General features: G+C 36.4%; 2 protein-coding genes, 1 long non-coding RNA gene and 1 pseudogene across 3 annotated transcripts; 3 read left to right on the top strand and 1 right to left on the bottom strand.

Moving 5' to 3' along the window:
* Positions 1 to 118: 118 nt before the first annotated feature.
* Positions 119 to 12673, bottom strand: LOC112741249 (chitin elicitor receptor kinase 1). Its single transcript, XM_025790143.3, has 12 exons — positions 11945 to 12673; positions 3456 to 3489; positions 3321 to 3325; positions 3059 to 3217; positions 2588 to 2781; positions 2409 to 2498; positions 2236 to 2329; positions 1995 to 2146; positions 1784 to 1875; positions 1336 to 1474; positions 1128 to 1226; positions 119 to 478 (listed from the first exon to the last, which is right to left on the bottom strand). Exons 1-12 carry the CDS (start codon positions 12597 to 12599, stop codon positions 314 to 316), a joined length of 1878 nt encoding a protein of 625 aa, XP_025645928.1. The 5' UTR covers positions 12600 to 12673; the 3' UTR covers positions 119 to 313.
* Positions 12674 to 13095: 422 nt separating this feature from the next.
* Positions 13096 to 14173, top strand: LOC112741250 (uncharacterized). The gene is made up of 3 exons (XR_003171401.2): positions 13096 to 13357; positions 13604 to 13820; positions 13933 to 14173. It is a non-coding gene; the product is annotated as an uncharacterized lncRNA (long non-coding RNA).
* A 3062-nt stretch (positions 14174 to 17235) lies between these two features.
* Positions 17236 to 19868, top strand: LOC140178442 (serine/threonine-protein phosphatase 7 long form homolog). Its single transcript, XM_072215521.1, has 4 exons — positions 17236 to 17367; positions 18625 to 19337; positions 19432 to 19522; positions 19608 to 19868. The coding sequence occupies exons 1-4, from the start codon at positions 17236 to 17238 to the stop codon at positions 19866 to 19868; spliced, it is 1197 nt and encodes a 398-aa protein (XP_072071622.1).
* A 3639-nt stretch (positions 19869 to 23507) lies between these two features.
* On the top strand, positions 23508 to 23675 carry LOC112746384 (small nucleolar RNA U3; annotated as a pseudogene).
* The last annotated feature ends 632 nt before the right edge of the window (positions 23676 to 24307 follow it).

Here is a 24307-nt window from a genome sequence, read left to right on the forward strand (position 1 = left end):
AAGTATATATAAAGTGAATATATACAAATATACAACACGTAAAACATTAAATGTAAAATAATAAGAATCAAACATTATAAGATCTTTATTGCTGTACATCTTTAAAGACACATAAAAGTTATATAAAATCTAAAGATATATTTATATATATAATATTGTTTTTATTTACAGATTCAAAGTAGAGATTAGATTCATGTCATGAATAATGCTAGATTGCTCGTGCTGAGAAAATTGGGAGTTCTATATTGCTTAAGGGCGAAGAGAAACATGTATATGTAAATATATGACTATGAATAACCCCACTAAGCTAAGGCTACCTTCCAGCCATTAAATGCACCAAAGCTTGGTTTTCATAGAAAGAGCCAACATCCCAATCCTCAGTTGCTGATGAAAGTGTCATTAATGCTACCACAATTGATCTCATGCTTGGCCTTAGTTGAGGGTTTTCATGTGTGCAAGCTCTAGCAAGTTGACACATCTGCAAAAGTCAAACTCAAAGTCAACCAAAAAAAATGAATCTTCGGTTTGTTATTTGTTCCTATTCTATCTCAACTTTCCATTTGATGTCCACTAGTGTTCTAATAGAAATGTTTAATAATAATAAAAATATTAGTTAAAAATGGTCAAAATTTATTATTTTTGGCTTTATTTAATACATCTTATAATAAATAAATATTAAATAAATTAAACTCAAATTATTTAGACGAATTATTTTTTGTCTTTCTAATATTATCAATATTTTAATTAGAACTCTGCATTTTATTGCACTGACTTTTATTGAAATTATTTTTTTTTGTATAGAATCAATTATATATCTATAAAAAGTAGACTCATACAAAATTATATTAATTGAGTTGTTTTTATGTGAAGATCATAAGTAAAACTGTTAAATTATTATATTTGAGTTATCTTCGTATAGAGATCATAAATAAAAATAATTTCATATAAATAGTCACCAAATTAGGATCATTTTTTAGAAAAATATAAAAATATTATATGTCACGTAATCATTTTAAACCTCAATAAAAATTAATATGTCTTTAATTTAATATCGAATATAATATCCTCCAATATTAAAACGTTGAGTGTAATTTCTCAACAAGTTCAACTGTTCAAGTAATAATCACCTTAAATACAGAGTCAACAGAGTAGTTGTCACCAAGTCTAGGATCAACATATTTTGAAAGATCTTCTTTTGGGTCTGTTTGACTAAGAACCTCTTCAAACTGCAATTTTTTTTCCACAAAGAAAGTGAAAATATATTGAGTGGAATGTGTGATGAGTTATAAATAGTGATTAGACCAACAAAAAAAAAAGGAAAAGGAAAAAACAGACCAAGGCAACTAGCCCTTTTGATTCAGTCACAATTTCATTTGTCTTGATAATAGCTTCCTTTCCGGATATGAGTTCATAGAGAACAACACCAAAAGCATATACATCTATTTTGGGGGAAACTTCACCATACTGTGCATATCTGCATAAAAAGTATGCACTTGGTCAATATATATATAGTTAAGAAAAGTTTTGTACTATTAACACACATTTTGAAACTCCAAGTGAATCAAACACCATAATCAAACAGCCACTAATACTACCAATGTATGGTATATATTGAGAAATATATGGATAACATCAATAAACTTTTGTCTTAGTGGTCTACTTGCTAAGAGTTTAATTTTGATGTACTGACAGAATAAGCGCTTTTGCTAACCATTTACACGGTCGAAAGAACATTGAAAGAACATCTATAGGTAAGGAGTTAAATGGTAAGTAAGAATCATACTCTGGAGGCATATAGCCAAATGTACCAACAAGACGTGTCTGTAATGAAGAGCTACCATATTCAGTCAATCTTGTTAGACCAAAATCTGCAACCTGTGATAAAGGTTGTAAACTCAGCATTCAACTTTCTGGAAATGCATATCCAAAATCAACAGATTCTGGATCAAATCTGCTGCAAAATAACAGTGATAAGCGCTCGATGCAACGCAAACCTTTCCGCGAAAGTTTTTGTCTATCAAAATGTTTGCTGACTTAATATCTCTATGGATATAGACAGGAACTGTATGCTCATGAATGTATTCCAGTCCTCTTGCTGAATCCAGTGCAATTTGAACTCTAATAGGCCATGATAATGAATCCCTCCCTATATAGCAACTATATTAATTAACAATCTCCAAACTGAAACCAAGACTATGAGATCATGAATGAATTGTTCTTGTTTATTAATTTTACCTGAGCCACGCAAATGTTGACTTAGATTGCCATTCTCAATGTATTCATAAACCAAAAATAAGGAGCCTTCAACACAATATCCTATTAAACGCACCTGCATAAGTAACATACATTAAAATTATGAATCCTTCACAATGCAATTTGAATAAGATGAAGCAAAATTTCATTCATACCAAGTTCAAGTGATGGACGCGTGTTAGAACCTTGAGTTCAGCAAGGAATTCTTTTGATGCTTGCATATCCATTCTCTTAATTGCCGCTTTCTGCAAAATAAATGAGTATAGAATTGAATCTCAATCTAGAAAACATTCTTATGATTTTAATAGAGATTTTTAAACAGGATGTGACAGACCTCATCCCTAAGCTCTGCATAGTATACAGAACCAAAACCACCTTGACCAATTTTGTTATCTATGCTAAAGCCATTAGTAGCTTTGGCCAACTCTTCATATGAGAACTCCACTGACTTGTCAACTGTAATACCGGTCAACCTTGGCGAAATCACAGGGGAAGATTCTGATCCCTTACTCAACCTGCTTCCACAACCTAAATAAGATTTTTTTATATTCACATTTCAATTTCAATTTCATCTCCAAAAGCAGAAATCTTACATTACATTATTACAAACAAGGCCAAAAAGTTGAGGCTAAAACACACTTATCTGTCATACATTCTGATAAGTATACTATTCAATCATAATGCTACTTGATTAACTAACTTATTAGTCATTAACCATAGTATCATCAGAATGATTAAGTAAAATAAAGCATGAATGCTTGAGAAACATTAGAGCATTGAAAGAAAACAAGCTAAGAAAGGGTACCATGTTGGAGTTGAGTAAATTGATCATGAGGGAGAAGGGACACCTCAGCCACCACTTTCTTTCTTCTAAATAGAGCAAAATAGAGAACAAGTGCCAATAATAATAATCCAGTAACAGCACCTCCAATAACTATGCCAGCAATGGCTCCACCAGAGATTCCTGTTTAAACAAATTGGTACAACAACAACAACAATGTCACCACCTCATAGCAAAATCACTCACCAAGATTACTTATGACCACACTTAAGAGTGTTAACATCACCTGATCTGCAAAAGAGAGAGAGAAAAAAAAAGAAGGCATAAATGTTGCAATTACTAAAAAAACTTAGAACAGAATTGACTCATTGCAAAGAATTGAATAATGTTGAAACTTAAATTGGCCAAACTATAAGCCTACCCCAATAGCAGTGGCGGAAACTTTCCATTTTCATCTGCATTTAAAAGCACAAAAGATCAGCAATTAATGCATACAAAATTTTTCTGTAGAAAATCAATCACAAAATACTTGACAATTCTTTCAAGACAAAGTTTATCTCAATTAAAAGATTTGCATGTCATTTTTATATATAAGAAAAAAATGAATACACCAAGTATATGCGTTTGAGAGAATGAGAGAGAGAGAAAGAGAGAGAGCGAGAGTGACGGGGGGGAAACACAGAGTGGGGTAGAACTAGAGAGTTACAGAAAAATGACCCTAAGGTTTGGAATAGAGAAGAGTATTTACGTTTGGAAAATGATTCGTTCTCTGTTTTCATCACCAATCTGCCACAAGATGTCTCCAAGAAGGAACTTTTTCAGTTGTTCCAATGGACGGGACGAATCAACGACATCTATTTAGCTCGAAAAATGAAAAATGAGAAGGTGTACTTGTTTGCGTTTGTTCGATATACAACGAAAGGGGGGCATTGAAGGCTATAGCAGAAATGCATCAAACAAGTATTAGGGGAAAAATAATCTCAGTAAGTGAGGCAAAGTATAGAAGGCCAATGGAAGGGAAGACCACCAGGATACGCAAGGGAGATAATGCAAGACCTGAGATAGAGAAAAGGCAACCTTGGAAAGGAAAAAGTCCGATACGAGTGGAAGAAACGAAGAGCGCTACATCTACCAAGGATCCGCACGGAAACGGTTGGACGAAAAAGGTTGAAGTTCCAATAGCAAAAGAGAATTTCGATTGGTTGCTAAGGAGTCTGGTAGGAGGAACAACGACGGCAATTAACTTCATATCGCTATAGAGAGGGATCAAAAAGAATTTTCCTCAGGTTGTTGAAGTCAGAGAACTTGGAGCGTATAAAGCCTTGCTAGTTTTTGACACCGTGAAGAATGCGGTAGAAGCGTTCACATTCAAAATGAATTGCTTCCTGCAATTCTTTCATACTGTATGGAGATGGGAGGAATCGGAACGCAGTGAGACTAGAAGAGTTTGGCTGGAATGTTTTGGAATACCGCTACATACTTGGTCAGTGGAGACGTTCAACAGAATAGGCGGACTATGGGGAGAAGTAATCAAGTGTGATGAAAGGACGGAATCAGCCTTATCGTTCAGTTCTGGTCGTGTGTTAATTGATACTTGTGTGTTTGATGTTATCAAGGAATGGGTGCATCTCACCGTAGGTACTAGTGGTTTCGATGTCTTTGTAAAAGAGGTGGGACATGAGGTATATGGAGATAATAGTTTACTGGAGGATGCAAATGTACGGGAAAGAGGCGAAAGTTCAAACCCACAGTCTGGTGAAAAAGTGGTGATGGCGGCGGTCTGGGATCCGGCGACCGAGATCATCATGGAACGGGAAAATGACAGGGATGAGGACAAGGGTAGAATGGTAACATCAGATATTTTTTTGAACGAGTGCAATCAAGAAAATTCAAAACAGCATCAAATGCAAATGGAAACGGGTTCTATCAGAATTAATGGAATTAATGGCGAGGCTGCTTGTGCGAGATTTGACAATTATGATGAAGCGGATTCGGAAAGAACGAATACGGATATTTGCATTGATGATGGAAGTGGATCCAAAAGATTGGAGGAAGGTAGACAAGGTTGGGAATGTGTGGGGTTGGGCTCCAATAATGCTGCGGCCCACTTACAAGGCTCCAAGCCTTGTCTCCTGATTGATCATGCAGGAATTGGGCTGCTCAAGGAGAAGCGAATGGACTGTGCGGCTGGACAACAAGAGACCGGGCAGGGAGATGGGTTGGGTCAAGAGCTGATCGGGTCCGTCGGGTCGGGTCAGTAGGAACAAATCTTGGACGCAGCTGGACTCTCTGAAACGGGCTGCTTACCTCAGCGCCCTCCACTCGCTAATCACGCTGCATTGAATGGAAGTACCATGCATCTTGACTCAGCTGCGCGTCCCTATGGGCTGTCGGGGTCGGATTCGGTGAAGGGTCTTGGAATCCAGCGGAGGGGCAATTGTTACGCTGGGGTGGAGAGCCGGTTAGCGAAGGGGATTGAGGAACGCCATGAACAAGGGGAGGCTGTGGACAAACCGGATGGAAGAAGGGTGGAGCAGGGGACTCAGGGAAGCGGTAGGGTACAACTGCAGAAGGACAAGAGTAATGATTTAGAGATCGGAAAAGAGGATGAAGCTGGAGAAAATAGAGATGTGGAAGGTAAGGGCACAGAGGAGGTAGGATCTAATGCGGAAGAGGAAGAAACAAATCAGGAAGCTGATAAGAGGCGTCTGCAGGAATATCAGATAGCCGAAAATAAAGAAACATAGAAGCTAGCTATGGAGTCAGGTGCAGTTTTTTATGATGAAGAAGAAGATATTATGGCGATTTTAAAAAGTCAGAATGAAGCTCTGGCGGCGAAAAGAAAGATTGCAAAACAAAAGGAGAAAGCAAGGAGGTGTAGGCCCAAACAACATAAAAAGGTGTGTAATAATTCATTTAAATGATTTATAGTTGCTGGAATATTAGAGGCTTAGGAGGGGATGGAAAGTTGAGTATGGTGAAAGAGTTGAAAAAGAAGTTTAAATTGAATATGCTAGGATTAATTGAAACTAAGAGGGAGGTAGTGACTAAATTTGATGTTGGTCGAGTGTGGGGTTGTGACACGGTGGGCTGGGAATATGTGGAATCAGTAGGAGCCTCTGGCGGTTTATTATTAATGTGGGATGATTTGCTGTTTAAACAATTGAACTACTATAAAGGAGATGGGTGGCTTTGTGTGGAAGGCGTGCTGACAAAAAATAACTTTAACTGTGCATTCTGTTTGGTGTATGGCGCACATGTCCGGAATGAGAAACTGAAGATGTGGGAGGAGTTGAGCTATATTGTGGGCCTATGTCAGGTTCCGTTTTGTTTTATGGGGGACTTTAATGAAATACTAAAGTTGGAGGAAAGAAAGGATGCAGCTAGTTTACCGGCTACTGCAGAAGACTTTAAGGAATGGGTGCAAGATTTACAGCTAGTGGATCTACCGCTTACTGATCGGAAATTCACATGGTTTCGAGGTCGTTCTTGTAGCCGAATAGATAGGGTTCTTGTCAGTGTGGAGTGGCTTGAGGAGTTTCCAGATACTCGTTTGAGAGGAGGACCTAGAGGGTTATTAGATCATTACCCGTTGATTCTAGAAGATGCGAGATTTAGTGCTGGTCCAAGACCGTTCCGAAGCTTAGACTCCTGGTTTACACATGAAGGGTTTCTGAGGATGGTGAAGGAGGAGTGGAGGAACTTGGGTAATGAACATTTTACTAGTAAGTTGAAGGCGTTGACGGTTCCGCTTAGGAAATGGCACAAGGACAATTTTGGGGATATTGAAAACAGAATAAAGAAGTTTGAGGAAGAAATCAAGAAGATTGATGACGTGGTCAGTGCTGGCAGTTATGATGGAACACTGGAAGCTAGACGGAAGGCTCTTGTGACTTGTTGTGCGAAGTGGTATGCCAGAAAAGAGATTCATTGGAAGCAGATGTCCCGATCTCAACATGCTAGGGACATGGATAAGAACACCAGGTACTTCCATAATATAGCATCAGCTAGAAGAAGAAACAACAGAATCGAGTCTCTGGTAATTAATGGCAGAGTAGTGAGGAACCAGGCTAGAATAAAAGTTGCAATTACAGGATACTATAAAGAACTATATCGACAGGAACTCTACCCAAGGGTTGGAATCCGTGCTGGGTTGGTAAGGCAGATTAATGAGGAGGAAGCAGGAGAGTTAGAGGTGGTACCATCACCCGAGGAAGTTCGAGAGGCAGTTTGGGATTGTGGATCCAGTAAAGCGCCAGGTATTGATGGTTACAATATGAACTTCATAAAGAAATGTTGGGATGAGATTGGCCAAGAGTTTACTGCAGCTGTTTTGGACTTTTTCCAAAGTACGAAGCTACCAACAGATGCTAACGTAACATGGGTGGCGCTAGCCCCAAAATTTGTGGGAGCTAAGGAAATTAAAGATTTAAGGCCAATTAGCATGGTTGGTTGTGTTTATAAGGTGATATCCAAAGTCTTGGTGAGAAGAATGCGGTCAGTAATGCCAGGTTTAGTGGGAGAGATGCAGTCTGCATTTGTGAAGGGTCGCAAGATACATGACGGTGCCCTCATTGCTTGTGAGACGGTCCAATGGCTGAAGTCGCGTAAGAAGCAGGCGGCAATTAGCAAACTTGACTTTCAGAAAGCTTATGACAAAGTGAGATGGAGCTTTGTGGATGAGGTGCTCCAAAATATGGGATTTGGCCCCAGATGGAGAGCATGGGTGAAGGAATGTGTGACCACAGCATCCATTTCATTGTTGATTAATGGATCACCAACCAAGCCGTTCAGGATGGAGAGAGGTTTGAGACAAGGAGATCCGCTGTCGCCTTTCCTATTCGTTCTGGTTGTTGACGTCTTGCATAGGATGGTGGGTGAGGCAGTCAGGAATGGGCGCATCTCTCCACTGTTGGTGGGTAGGGACAACATAGAATTGTCGCATCTCCAATTTGCGGATGACACAATTTTATTTTGTCCTCAGGATACAGAAACAATAATGAACTATAAGAGGCTTTTGCGTTGTTTCGAGTGGATGTCTGGCCTGAGTATCAACTTCGAGAAGTCAAATCTGATTCCGGTTAACTGTGAGCAGGAATGGGCGACAGATATGTGTGGTTTGTTGGGATGCGCCGAAGCTACTTTACCAGTCAGGTATTTAGGAATCTCGTTAGGTGCAAACCCCCGGTTGGTGAAGACATGGAAACCGATCATAGATAAGGTGGAAGATAAGCTCAGTTTGTGGAAAGCTAAGTCCCTCAACAAAGCTGGCAAGCTGGTACTCATAAAATCTGTCCTGAATAGTCTGCCGGTTTACTACCTGAGCTTGTACAAAATGCCAAAAGCGGTTGCAGACAAGATTATCGGGTTACAGAGAAGATTTTTGTGGAGTAAAGATGATGGGAAAAACGGTATACCACTTGTGAAATGGGAGATGGTACAAGCACTGAAAAAGTTAGGAGGTTTGGGGGTGGGGGATGCGTTGATCATGAATACGGTGCTACTGTTCAAGTGGTGGTGGCATTTTTCGAAGGAAGACTGTCCGCTGTGGAAGAAGGTTGTCTGTTCTTGTAATCTGTTGGACCCTTCTGTGATGTTGTCAAAACAGCCATTACCTATAAGAGGAGGCCCGTGGAAAGATATTTGTCAGCTTAATTTTAAAGAGCCACATAGGAGAGATATGATGATTAGTGGTTTGGCTATGGAGGTGGGAAATGGCAGATGTATCCGTTTTTGGGAGGACGATTGGCTACAAGGTGGTCCGTTAAAAGATAGTTTTCCAAGACTCTTCTCTGTTTCAAACCAACAAGGATCTATAGTAGGTGATTGTGGGTTCTGTGATGGGATAGAGTGGGTGTGGAACTTTCAGTGGAGGAGAGAGTTATTCCAATGGGAACTTGAGCTGCTCAATCAACTATATGACCGATTGCGAGTAGTAAGAATGTTGCCTAGTAGAGACGATACAATTGTATGGAAATTTGATAACACAGGTATCTATTCTACTAATTCCTTTGTGCAGGTGCTACAGAAAGAGACTCTCCCAAAAGACATCACAAGCTACAGCTTCACTAGTGCCATTTGGAGAGGATTGGTGCCGCCAAGAGTAGAGCTTTTTGCGTGGTTTGTCCTAATAGGCAGGATCAACACTAAAGAGAGACTGAGTAGGCTAGGAATTATACCCAATAGCGATACGATTTGTGTGTTGTGTAAAAAAGAAATAGAATTTGTGCACCATTTGTTTCTTGGTTGTGAAATTACTTGGCAGGTGTGGTGCGCTTGGTTGAGGGGTGCAGACAGAGCATGGGCTATTCCGGGGACTGTAAAAGAACTGTTTGAGAGTTGGATGAAAATGTCTGGTCGTAGTTCTGAGAGGAAGAAGTGGCAGATAGGATTCTTCGCGGTTATCTGAAATATTTGGTTAGAACGGAATAACAGGATCTTCCAGAAATTGGAAACAGGTGTTGATGGAATAAAGAATAAGTCGTTTCTGAGCTACAAGGAATGGTGTGGCGTTAATCCGTTTGGTTGTTGATAGCAATGCCGGAGATAACAGCAGATCCTACTCCAGAGTTATGTATCTTTATTTTGGTTTTTGTGTTGTTACCTTTTAATGTTTGCTCCATTCTATTGTGTTGAGCTCTCTTTCTTCAAAAAAAAATCAAGTATATGCGTTTTATTCTTATTAGTTGAATGATTTATAATTTTATTAACATAAACTGAAATTATATAATGATTAAACTACACATATTTTAATTGATATTAATTCTCACTCATTAGGTGTTCTAAAAGGAAATACTGCCAACTGAAATTATCTTCTAACTTTATTAAACTAAAATATACCTGCTTAGCCGCCTGTCCAGGTAATATTATTGTTAGTGACATCATGTTTCTTTTATACTAAATAAATATGATATTTAGTAGACTAGAGTATTGAAATTTAAGATCAATAAATTTTGTTGAATAAGGAGATTCGAACTCTAAATGAGTATAGAAAAATTATACCATTTGAACTTATGGATATCGGCAATAGTATAATACGATTACATATAATATCAAACAATAAATCTTCTTGACAAAAGTGACAAATTTTATTGCAATTCTGATCTATGTCAATTTGTTTTGTTTCATAAGAAATTATCGTCAGGCTAAATAAGAAGCGGACAAATATGAACGAAGCGTGATCTCTATTATTTATTTATTTATTTTTAACAACTCTCGATCTCCAAACCTATTATCAGAAGGGATCATAAAAATAATACACCAGCAAGATTTTTTTCATTCCATTATTTCGTTTCATTGCTAGACTAATGATTGCCGTTAATAAAATAAAATTAAAATGTATGTTTTATTTCTGTAAGTTGATAGTTGTGAAGATCATAATTGTCAGAACCAATCGGTAATCGAATCGTTTAAATTATTAATTTATTAATTTAATTAGTGAGTCATTAATTGAATTGTTTAATTATAATTAATAAATATAAATTTTAAAAATATAATTTAATTTAAATATGTTATGTACTTAGAAAAAACAAATATAATGAAAAGCAATTTGATCTAGTGACACAAAAAGAATTACCAAAAAGGCTTTTTTGTTAATGTTGACTGATTTGGTATGATTTTAATCTATTTTTTTTCTTAAATTGTTAGAATGTTAGATTGGACTAATTTAAAATTCTATTTTTTTTTGGTCATGGACTAATTTAAAATTCGATTCACTAAATTTTCAGTCGAACTGATCCGTCTAGTCCAATTTTAACAATTATTGTCGAAATTATTGTTTTCCAAAACGGTCGAATATACTGAATCAAAAGGAGAATATATGCCTCTTATTCGTTTTTTTTTTTAACTAAAGATAGGAGACTCGAACCCGCAACTTTTTAAATGAATATGAGAAGACTATGTCATTCCTCTTATTCGTTGAAATAATTAAAATATACGTTTTTAATTAAAAAAAAATGCATGTAAACATTCTGTTTGGACCTCAGGAAAGACGGGGAAGTCGTAACCCTCACCAAAGGTGAGAAACCACCGTCTCGGCGAGGAAGTCTCAACTTTCACTAAAGATGTTTGAAACTCACTTACAAACTTAAAACAACATTCAATTTCAAGCAAACGGTTTCTCAAAATAGTATATATAAACCAAAAATCATTTCAACACCATACATGAACTGGCTTGAAATTATAAGATAATTTCGTGAATGGCCAAAGCCAAACTAGAGCTATACCTAATAATAATTAAGCGCACAAAAAATACAACTTCACATACAGTTGAAAGGCCAAAATTGGAACCAATTTTTTATTTATTTATTAAAGTACAACTATTTGCCTGAATATATTTTTATATAAAAAAAAGTGAATACTTCGGCCGTCTTTGACAATTATTTTGAAAGTACAACAAAGTTTAAAAAAAATACACAACCCGTCCTTTGATTTTTTTTTTGGCACAAAAGTCTCATTATTCTTTTAAGATAATTATCAAGAATTAAGTTGATTTTTTTTGTTAAAAATTTCATTATCTTTTGAGATAATTGTCAAAGATTGTTTAGAATTTTTTTCTAAAAATAATTATTAAAAGTATTTAAGTAATTTAACATATTTAACTATATTAGTTAACATAATGATAACATGTCTTTTCATCTTAATTATTATTTTTGTGTCATGGTCACTAAAATTTTGAATATTTTTAAATTTAAAATTATAAGAGCTAAAAATTTAATTTAATTTTTAAATTTTTTTTATATTTTAATTTTAAATAAGTTAATCGATTTTATAAAATGTATATTAAATCTGAAGATTTTATTATAATTTAAATATTACTATGATTTTATGTTTTACTACTTAATTTATTTTTCTCTATTTTATATATGACCAGTTGCATAAGAAAAATGCATAAAATAGAGCTACACGTACCTTTGGCCGGCACAAAAACAATTCCATTCCCGGCACCAAAATCAGAGCCCTGATTGTACCTCTGCAGCAACTCGGCCGGCACGGTGGATTCGGCCGCCACCGTGTTCAAATCCTGGCCGATCCTAAGGGGATACGTGGCAAACAATCCATAATCCTTAGACACATGTATATCTCCGCAGGAACAATTTACAGTGACATTGATCTGAACACCATCAGGAATGTTTATAGCTGGATAGCTATTAACCCTACTCAGCCACTCCTGAGTTGTGAGGTTTGAGAAAGCAACATGAGCAATGTTATTGTACGTGTCACCGCGATGTGTTTCGTATGAAAAAGTGTGACCTAAGAAATCACCGTTCAAGCAGTCACATGAGAAGGGAACGTTGATCCTTTCTTGCTTATCAATGGAATCTGGGTTTTTTATTTCAGGGTTGTATTTCAGAATCTCTGACTGTGGTTTTCCGAAGATGGTGGTGATGTAAGTGAGGTTTGTTCCTGGCCATAGGTAATAGGAAGCTAGTGCAAGGTTGCACCCAGAACTGCATTTAGCTTCGGATTTTGTGGTTGTGGCAGGGAACAAGAGAAGATAACAGAGAATAAGGAGATCAATCAATGGAACATGCTGCTGTTTTCTTGCGTTTGGCTTTCTGCTCATTTTTGTGCTTATGGAAATGGAAAAATCGTTGAGAAGTTGGACCTTGGACGAATATAAATATATAAATTTTACTAATTTATATGTGTTATGTAAAAAGTACTAGAATATATAAAATTTAATATATTGTTAATATTAGCAAAAAATTGCTAATATTTTAGTATTTATGTTTATTTAAATTGTTTTGAAGCATTGTCATGTTTAATTTAAAATTGGATGTTTGCGTGGAGAATATGACTACTTAAGCTTCATCTGGAAAGGGAAGCAAGCGTAACTCCAAATGGGCGATTTTCAAATGTTTAGTAGTTACAAAAGGTTAGTACAATGTGAATAAATAAAAGGAGAAAAATGTCACTTTCTAAAACGCTATCAAACTACGTATTATAATGAAAATGGAGACGGTAGCAAATTACCTTATACAGTATACTTAAAGTGGATTAAAATTTAGCTTAAATTTTATCTGTGTGTTTAATAGTAAAAATAGGCTTGCTTTTTTTTTTTTTTTTTACCAAAGATAGGAGACTCGAACCCGCAACTTCTTAATTGAGTATGGGGAGACTATGCCATTTGAGCTATAACTCATTGGCTACAATAGGCTTGCTTTATCTCCGTGTTTCATTGCATATATATATATATATACCAATAGAGTAATATGGTTGGATGCAGGATTTGGAGAAGCTTTCCAGAAAAAAAGGCTGCTAATAACCTACACAATTTCTTTTAACTACACTGCAATTAAAATTGTTGCTGCTCAACTTGAGGTTGATAATTCCTTCTTTGAAATTGCCTTTTTCTGCTAAGCTTTTGTTAGTTTTTGTTTTGGTTCTTCTTGCTTAAGCATATGTTCACACTAATTACTTTCAGCCATGAGAAATACATTAGAAAAGGGAAAAGTTTCAGTCTTTAAACGTTTAAATTTTGTAATAGTATATATCATACTCAACAGATTTTATTACATGCTCCCATGTGTTCAATTTTGTAATAATGTTGATAATTTCCTTGAGCAGAGCTACAACCCCGAAGCACATGAAGAGTTAATGGAATTTTTGAGTAGACACTCGTTGAAAGATGGGGACAAATTCTGTGCCACTATGATGAGAGAATCATCAAGACATAAGAACTTAGTTAATCACGTTTACCGAGCTACTTGAATTATTATAGGTGCGATCAGCATACTGCAAAAATGATTTTGAATGGAACAACTTGAAGCGCCTAGCTTTTAAGGTTTGTAATTCAATAACGTTTTCATTGTATTCAGAATGGTGATGATAATGCTAAAATTTATTCAAGTTACCGTATATATAAATGCAACTGATTGTTCCTGCCTTTATTGCAGAAACCACTCCCGTTGAAACTGAGAAGTGAATAGTCCCAACAACGATGTGCAAGCTTCATTGTTTCTTGTCACTCTGTTGCTGCATATAAGAGCAAAAGGGTTAAGATATATAATAGCACTAAATGCATTTGTTTCTGCTTTCCTTACCAGAAAAGCACAAGATATTTGTGTGAAAAATGTATATCTCACATCAAACTTGAATGGAGGACTAAATCTTCAAAGTGGTGTTTTAGATTAACAATTTTTACTATTTTAGTCTATCAAATTCAAAATTATTTATACTGGTTCTCGAGATTTAGTTGTGGACATTATATTGATCCTTGGACCCTTTCTAGTATTAAATCAGCGAATTAAGTAATGAATTGGCTCAAACTTGCCATGCTAGACACATGGCTAAAGAGCGTCATTTTGTTTTGGCACTTAAATAAGGCAAAAACAAGAAGAGAAAGAAGAGTTTATATAATGTGCAAATCATTATATTTCCCTTTATTCTTGATTCGGGTGGGTTTCGTGAGAAATAGATTAAGTGAAAAATAATAGTTAAGGTGAGAGATTAGGAGTAAGTAAACTTGTGAGGAAGACACTTCTGTTAATGGCAAATAAACAATACAAGAATTAATAGTGAGGAAGAGAGGTGGAGAACAAGTGTTGAGACCTCCACTAATGTCACAAAAGGATGAACGAGCTTTGTTTAAAGTGGACAAGAATGGTTTACAGAGAAGAGAAGCTCTAAGAAGAGGATGAAGGTGAAGGTGAAAGTAAAGGATGAAAAGGGTTTCAAGATCTGTGAAGAAGAAGATGATCAAGGTGAAAGTGAAGAGTGAGAGTGAAGGATGAAGAATGAAGGAAAAGATGATTTACAGAGATGGCTTGAGGTCTCTTTTATAGTGTAAAACCATGATGAAGAGGACATCCATTGGCCAATGGTTTTTAGTCTGACATTTGGTTTACTGCTCTTTCCAAAATATCTTTAAGTATTTGGGATCACCTCAAGTCTTGTCAGCTGAAAAGGGTAGGAAGTTGATACCCACACGTTAAACTAAAGCTCCTGACATGTGACATTAGTGAATGGACATCTAGTTTGGTTTTCTTTCAACTAGATGACACCCTTACATTCCAAATCCAACCAATCCACTTCCACCAATATAGTTTCCACCGAAGAGAAATTCAACTCCTCAAGGTGTTATTTTGGGTTCCATCCTTTTAGCCCAATACCCTTAAGAGGAACTTAACTCTTTTTTGACCATGTTTGTAGGTCATTATAAAAATAATTATGTACAAAAAAGTTTTATATTTTTAGTACACAATCAATTCTTCAAAACAATTTTGTTTTTACCTTATTTAAGAGCTAAAACCAAAAGATATTTTTTGCTAGCTCAGCATTCTGTTCGTTGACTCAAGGCTTAAAAAGATCTAAGAATCAATATAGTATCTGGAGTTAGATTTCAAGAACCAGTATAATGAATTTTAAATCTGATAAATTAAAATAATAAAAATAGTAAATTTTAGAGATCAATGTAAAAATTTAGTCTTGAATGGAGATTAAGCAGATCAGCAGAAGGCATTACCTCAACATAGTGATGGAGATCATTTGAGGCAATGAGGCATGAATTCCCCCATTGCTGATATACGAATGAGCGTCATAGGCCCAAAGAAACCAAAAATACAAACAAAACAAAACCCCAACACAAAGAAACAAAACAAACTGACCAAAGAAAAACAAAACAAATAATTCTTTTTTTTTTTGGTTTCCCACGGTATCCCCCAACCCGGCAGGTCAAGGACTAATCCGTCGCGGTACTGAGCTCCATTTAAGGGTTTGCCGCTGGCCAATGGGTTGCTGCATGCACAAGGCGGGATTCGAACCCCCGACACTTGCTTAAGCGGACTAGTGAGCTAACCACTAGTTGCATATTAGCTATTTTTATTTTTATGACTTTGGTCTTACTGCAATGTCTAATAGGCTTTTATGTCCAGTATTGATTGAGGTTTTTCGTTTCAAATTAAATAAATTGACGTAAATTCAAGTGTCCAGACCCAAGATCCCCCCCAAAAAATGGTCTATACAATAAGAAGTGCAGTAGACATCACTTGTTAAACAATGTCTTTCCCAGTCCAAAAAATTTGTCATTCTTCTTTGGGTCTTAGGCCCCTTATGTTACCCCCCAAAAAAAGAAGAGGGAATGCATTGTTAATCCTAGAACAAATTCATTCCCATAATACCATTTTGCTTAGGTTAAGCGAGTTAATCCACGAGGGTTACGTGTGTGCCGCCACGATCTCAAAGATTATACATTTTAAAGAGGGAATGCATTATTTCTTCAATGCACTTCTTGGGGTCCAAAGGTGAATGATGTAGTAATTAACGGAAGGCATAATAATGATTGTAGCAAATCAAATCAAATGATTTTTGGCATGGCAATCTATGTTAAAGCTGAGGTAAATATAATTGCAGATTGTGTTACTCGAGCAATTACCTTTTGCAAGTCTCAAGTAACTTGAATACTTCTGATCACACAATGAATAATAATGCGATTTGGTGCATACATCAATGGATATTTTCGCTAGCTTGACATTTAGTTATATGCTATGTCACTATTAATAATCTACCATCTGCAACAATAAAATAATATTATTCGTTATTAATTAATTATTTCTAGAACACATGACAAGGATGAATATGAATGGATGATAAGCAATGTTAATTAGTAGTACATACCAAAAATAAAGGAGAGAACAGCAAACAAAACAATAAGAAAAGTGGACATAATCTGATTCCTCATTGTTTTCGGTATCACGAGAATTAATTTGTGAGAGAGAACCGAAGGAATGATCAATTTGGTAAGAAACTGGAAATTCTTCGTTGCTCGAGTTAATATTCCTTAGTGATTGGTGACTTTAACGCCATTTCAGCACATCATAAAAAAAAGGGGGATCGTATGAAGTCGAGAAGTTCCATTGAAGCTTTCAACAACTTTATGAATGAAGGAGGACTGGTGAATTTGGGATATATTGGGAGTAAATTTACATGGAGCAACAAGCAATATGGTGAGAGTTTTGTTAGAGAAAGACTGGATAGATGCTTGGTCTCATCAAAGTTGAGGTTAGACTACCTAAAAGCCACGGTCACTCACTTAAGAAAAACAAAATTCAAAGAATAAAAGATGCATGGCATGAAAAACTACAACAATAAAACAGTATTATTTATTATTAATTAATTATTTCTATAGAACAAATAACAAGGATAAATCATGAGAGTTTTTTAATTTTGATATGGAGACGGTGAACGAGTTTCATAGCGTTATGAGGGTTTGGGGTGTTTCACGGAGATGTGACGGCGTTGTTGAAGAAATCGGTGGCACCGATGAGGGGGGACGGAAATCGGTGGCAACGATTTCAGGGCGCGGATGGGACGCAAATCGGTGGCACCGATTGGTGACCCCTTGCCACGCGTCACGCATGCAGCTGGCTTGTGGGTAGCCCGTGACTCCTATGCGTGTTTCATCCCTCAAAACCCGTGTTTCCCTATCTCTTTCACCCTCCCAACAGTTTCTCATTTACTCTCACACAAACTATCCCTTTCCCCTTTCTGCAACGCTTAAACCCCACCATTTCACCATTGTTGGACCACCAAAAAGCTCAGTAAAAAATCTGAGTAAAAATGCCAAAAAGACGAAAAATTAAGGAAGTAAATCAACCAGAGGTTCATATTGTTAATTATCTTGGAGATCCAAATTATGTAAGTTTTTATTTTTTAATAATTTTATTTAAAAATAATGATAGTGAGAATTTTAAATTTTATTAGCAATATATTAGAATGGCATTAAGTAGAAATTAAGCATGTATGTATGTATGTATAATTCTATTATTAGGTGGTTAGAAATAGAAATTAAAATAGAAATAAACTTTATATGTATGTATGTATGAATGTATGAATGATATGGTTAGTTAGTATATTATCAGTATTAGTAATTGAGTTTAATTAATTATTATGATGAAAAATAAAAATTTAATTTATTGTTTTATTTATGATCTTTAACAATTGAATTTTAATTTAGTAAAATTTAAACAATAAATTAATAATAACTAAAATTATATGCTGTGTTAGATAATAATAATAATAATAATAATAATAATAATAATAATAATAATAATAATAATAATAATAATAATAATAATAATAACTAATTAATATGTATGCTGTTTGAATAATAATAATAATAATAATAATAAATTAGTATGCTGTTCTATACGAATAATAATAGTAATAAAAATTATAATTATAATAAAAAAATTAGTATGTATGCTGTTTGAATAATAATAATAATAATAATAATAAAACTAGTATGTATGTTGTTTGAAAAATAATAATAATAATTAAAAAAAATTAATATGCTGTTTTATATGTATGAATAATAATAATAATAATAATAATAATAATAATAATAATAATAATAATAATAATAATAATAATAATAATAATAGAGGCTGATTTACTGTGTAAGGTTAATTAATTTCTGTTATAAAGTAATGAATATGATTGAAGGATTTACTGTATAACAGATTTAATGTGTATGTTTGAAATGCAATTATGCTGGGAATTAGTTATAATGGACATGTTAAGGATAATTGTGTTTTTGAATAATATAGTTATATTATACTTGTTCTTATAATGGAAATGTGATATTGTAGGCTTCAAGGATGTTAATGTGTGATCATTTACATCCGCCGGATCCATACAACGAAATTGTTGAGCCACATTTACGCGAGACTGGATTTTATTATGTATCCCAAATTGGAGTTATTAAAGGTCAGTCAGCAATGATTAATGCTCTGATTGAGAGATGGCGGCTCGAGACTCACACTTTTCATTTTCCGGTTGGTGAGTGTGCCGTGACCTTGGAGGATGTGGCGCTAATCCTCGGTCTGCCGACAAATAGTCTTCCGGTTACAGGTCCGACCATGAGTAGCTTTGAGGCATTGGAAGCCGAGTGCTTGCACCAATTTGGAATTGCATCGAGGAAGACGGATTGTAGAGGGAGCTTTATAAAATTAAAGTGGTTTAGGGGTTTGAAAGATCGTATAGTGTTGAATGATGATGTGCACATACAGATGTATGTAAAGTGTCACATAATGTTATTTGGGACAGTTCTGTTTGCAGATAAGTCGGGTACAGCGGTGCACTGGAAATTTTTACCTTTGCTCCGCAACTTCGGTGGGATCATACAGTTTAGTTGGGGTTCAGCGTGCCTGGCACACTTGTATAGATCATTGTGTAGGGCAACTCGTGTCGACTGCAAGGAGATGGACGGTCCACTGACACTGTTGGTCAGTTGGGCTTGGATCCGGCTACCATTTCTAGCGCCGATTCCCGGCAATCCCGTAGTGTTTCCAGTTGCAAACAGGTAATTTTGATTATAGTATGCATTGAAAGAATTGATAGAAATTGTATTTTTTTTTATGGTAAGATAAGTTAACTAATGGATTGTCCGTCGGCAGGTGGCATAACTGGGACCGTCAAAACTATCCCTACCGATATAAAACGCTTGCGCACTACAGGAGGTTGTTGGATGGTCTACAAGAAGGACAAGTATTTTGTAAAATACAAGTACTTTATGTAACTTGTTAAGTGAATTAATTGTTGTGTAATAATCTGACTGGTTCGATGTGTCCAGTTTGTTTGGCAGGCTTATGGCATTGGATACATCGACCCAGACGTAATTCCTTTAGCCATCCGTCATAATTCGGTTATCTGGAGTGCCACAGTGCCACTTATATCTTTTGAATGCATTGAGTGGCATGCAACTGATAGAGTCAGGAGGCAATTTGGATTGACACAGGGTGTTCCTGCTCAAGGGCAGGATCTAGGTGCATCACACGGTGAAGTTCTAACTGGGCCTAAGAATCAAGATTGGGCCGATACCCACTCTCTTTAGGTGATGCAGTGGACAAATCGATATAGTCACACTCTCTCGGATGACTTCGAGCATTTACATTATCCGTTGGAAATTTACATGCATTGGTACCGAGCAGCATTTGGTGACCACTTGCAATTGTCGAACCTTGTCTTTGAAGAGAATCCAGAAGGTCCTCCACCACCACCACCACCGGCACCGGAACCGGAACCGACACCAGTACCTCCACCACCACCGCCACCGGAACCGCCACAACAGGGGGTTGAGTATTTTACACCATATGTTCCTGACACGCATCCGTCTGATTATTACTCAGCGTCAGTCCCGGCACATCAACAGAATTGGGGTGGTCCACAGTTTGAGTATGGAGAGCAACCTTCATTCAGTCAGCTGCTTGGTTTCATGGCATCGGGGTCTTACCACTCACATTCAGGTAACTATGTTGACATTCCCACTGACCACCAAGCACATTTGGCTGGTATTACTCCAGCTAGGGGGTCATTGGATTTGAGATCTCGGGTTCGCACTTCATCTGATAATTCTGGTGCCAGAATGTCTGTTGACTCGAGCAGAAGTGCTGAAGCGGCGGGAGGGATCATACAAAGTGGAAACCCTAGACGTATTCCGATGACTCTGATTCAGGAGAGTAATAGAAGTTGGACTCAATATGGCGGATACAAAACATATGGAAAGCTCTAGGAGGAGACCACGCCCCATTACTTCGTTCAATAGCTGACCTAATCGAATCGTGTCGATCAGAGATAAGTCCCACACCATCACGTGTCACCACATGTTGACGCAGGTTGCTCAGAAAAAAGTACCATGCATCAGAAGTCTCTCCCTCCACTATGGCAAATGCAATAGGCACGATGTTGTTATTACCATCTTGTGAGACTGCAACCAATAAACAACCCTTGTATTTTCCATACAAATGAGTTCCGTCCACCTACACCACTGGCTTGCAGTGTCTGAAGGCCCTTATACAGGGGTAATAACTCCAGAAAATTCTATGTAGAACACGTATATCAGGAACCAAATCATCCCCCTGGTAAGCAGGCATTGTTTCAAAGTGAACCACTGCTGATGGCTCTTTGTGGCACATGGCCTCAAACCATATGGGCAAAGTTTCGTACGATGCTTCCCAACTTCCGAAAATTGATTCGACCGCCTGCTGCTTTGCTAACCAAGCCTTGCGATAACTGATGGTGTAGTTAAACTTTGACTGGACATCAGCAATTACTGATTTCACCTTTATAGACGGGTCAACCTCTACCAACGGCTTTATTGCTTCTGCAACTGTCTTGGAATCCAGCTTTGAATGGTCTTGAGAAATAGTAGACCTGGTACAAGTGTGACTTCCATTGTACCTCCTTATCTCCCAACAGTACTTCTTCTGCATTTTGGTTACCCTGATCAACCAGTCACAACCATTCCCATATTGTGTACATTTGGCATAGAATGTCGTCGGTTCCGACTCATATACCCGATAGTCCACACCTCTCCGGATGGTATAATCTTTCATTGCCTTTGTTACTGCCTCCCTTGAACTGAATTCCATCCCCACTGTAAACTCACCATCCGCCACAACAGGAGGCGCTGCATACATCAAAAGTAATAAATGCTTCATTATGTACTCAGTAAGAAGTCTTTTATTACAACTCAATTAATAAACACACTTTACTATGTAAGATTGTTATACTCTTATTTTTCGCTATTGAAATCTACGTAAAGAACAACTAAATATCATTCACAACAAAAAACTATTAATTAATAAAAAAATCAAGCGCTATGGTCACAAATGCCTAGTCACATATCACATACATTACTCATCCGACTTATTGATCTGCTACTTCAGAGTTTCACATAGCTACCTAGGTTTACGCACCTGCATTCATATATTGCGGAAACTCTGGTGCGTGCATAGCCTCCAAATCCAACGACCGCATGAAAGAAGGCTCTTGAAACGGATGCGAGTCTGCTAGTGCATTTGCAACTTCCGCCACTTCTGCGTTCATGGCGCCGCCAGCTTCATCTTCGTCTTCACCTGGACCGATGATCTCATAGTTACTTTCAAATTCATCTCCGCTTTCACTATTATAATCTTCCAATTCAATGTTACGGTCCGCTTCAGATTGCTCAAACTCAATATATAACTCGATGCACGACATCCGGTGGCGATTTTCCATGTACATTGAAAACATTTCATGCATATCTGCTTCGTGCGTCACGTACTTGGTCTGAAATTGAACAAACCCACCAAACACAGGTAAAGGATACCTGTACAAAATACACGATATTCTCCTACATCTTTGAGAATCTATCTTCTCACAAATCACACCTTTCAATTCCTCAAATGACAATATGAACGGAATAACAACATTTAATGGATTTTCACACACAAATTGAACTCCCTCATATGTTTGCAATAAGATCTGTCCGTAATAATAAATCTTCAATACAACTCTATCATCCATAACACTATACGTACTTGACTATTTTCAACCTCACAGAATTTTTTTTTACAAAAAAAAATGGAGATGAATCAGAGAACAGAAGAGAAGAGGATGAACATGACGAGGAAGAAATGGGGCTTCTGTGAACTCACCATCCGCTTTTTGTATGCACTAACGGGCAAATCGGACGGACCGACCGCTGCACCTCCCAAATCGGTGGGTCCGATTTGTGCACCCCGGATTAAAATAAAATTTTCTGCCTCTAGTAATCGGTGGGACCGATTACTGCACTCATCCGATAACGTCTTCCTCCACCAGAAATCGGTGGCACCGATTTGTTCCCCATCAACCTCTCCCTCACACAAATCGGTGGCACCGATTTGTTCCCCATCAACCTCTCTCACACAAATCGGTGGGACCGATTTGTGGTTCTTCCTCTCTGCTTGAAATCGGTGGCACCGATTTCTTCCCCCAAAATTTCAAAAACGCAATACCGTCATAACAGTGTAAATCATCGGTAATGATCATATCTCAGCATAACTCACCGGTAATGATCATATCTAAAAAAATCAGCCAAATCATGAATGGATGATAAAGAATGTTACTTAGTAAAAAATACCAGAGACAAAGGAGAGAACAACAATAGGTAATATGATACATGATAAAATTATTAATTAAAAAATTATAAAAAGAGATAAAAATTAAATTCTTAATGTATTTGTTTGTATTTATTAAAATAAATTATTTAAAATTTTTTATTATTAACAATATTAATTTGTCTTTAAATTAAGAATTTATTTATTTTATGTTCTAAAGACATATATTAAGATTACAAATTAAAAAATTTTTTATTGGAAATACAAAAGATTTAAATTTTTAATATATTTATTTTGTATTTATTAAATAAAAAAATTTTAAAACCTTTAACTAATGATAAATTTATCATGTGTCCTTAAAAAATATATTAGCTAAATTCTTAAAACAATTGTTAGTTAAATTTTTACTAAACTCCTAATTAGTATTTGGGAATTGATAAGAGTAATCATTTTATTTTATTTGGTAGGTTGTTGACACTAAATGATAACACTAAGTAATGATCTATGTTACGTGTATATTAAAATTAGTTGCTAGAGCGAAGTTAGTCTTACATCGATTGTTTTTAGCTAGATAAGGAGAGTTATATAGCCAAAGAGTGATACACAAGGATACGATCTTACTTGAACAGGATCTGTTCTATAGGCTCGTACGACTGTATCCTTGAGTTCTAAGGAGACAGGAACCCAAGTCTGGTTGATGAATTGTAACTGTGTGATCAGAGCGTGATTAATGCTGTTGTTGATGAAGATGCGTGGTATTTTTGTTTGTGAGATTGAATCCAAATGGCATGTTGAGGATGATTTTTTCATTTTTTTCCCCTCCCCTTTCAGACTTTAAGTGTAGTTTGTAGACTGAAACCAAACGGCATGTCGAGATATTTGTTGAAATATAAATAAAATGAAATTTTTGCTTTTATATTGATTCAGGCGTATACTTTATCATACATTGTCACAAAATAACCTGCCTGAAGTTTGTAACAATCAGGAAGTTTTGAGTTTGGAGCGAAACCGTATAAGATTAGTAGCTCTATTCAGGAAGGTTCAGGAAAGAAGGTGAATACCAAGTCCTCTTGGGAGCAATCGGTTGAGAGGTTAGAGAAAGCAGTAGTTCATGATCATGAAGGTTTTTCTAAGCCAGGACCATCATTAGCAAGTAAAGAAAGGAATAGCGGATTGGCTGAGAAAGTGAGAGTTCAGAGGACTGAGAGAAGTGACTATGGAACCAGGTATGGGAAGTTTGATAATCATGATGATGGTGAAGTAGGTGATGGTGAAATAGAGGAAGCCATTGATGATCCAAGGTGGGATAACATAAAGAACAGGTACAGGGGGATGGGGGGGGAGCAAAAGTTGGATCAGAAAGGCCTGAGTTTAGAAGATGGAATAAGCAGGAAAATTGGGGTAGAAAGAC

Source organism: Arachis hypogaea, chromosome 14, assembly GCF_003086295.3.
Source record: "Arachis hypogaea cultivar Tifrunner chromosome 14, arahy.Tifrunner.gnm2.J5K5, whole genome shotgun sequence".
Classification (NCBI taxonomy): Eukaryota; Viridiplantae; Streptophyta; class Magnoliopsida; order Fabales; family Fabaceae; genus Arachis; species Arachis hypogaea.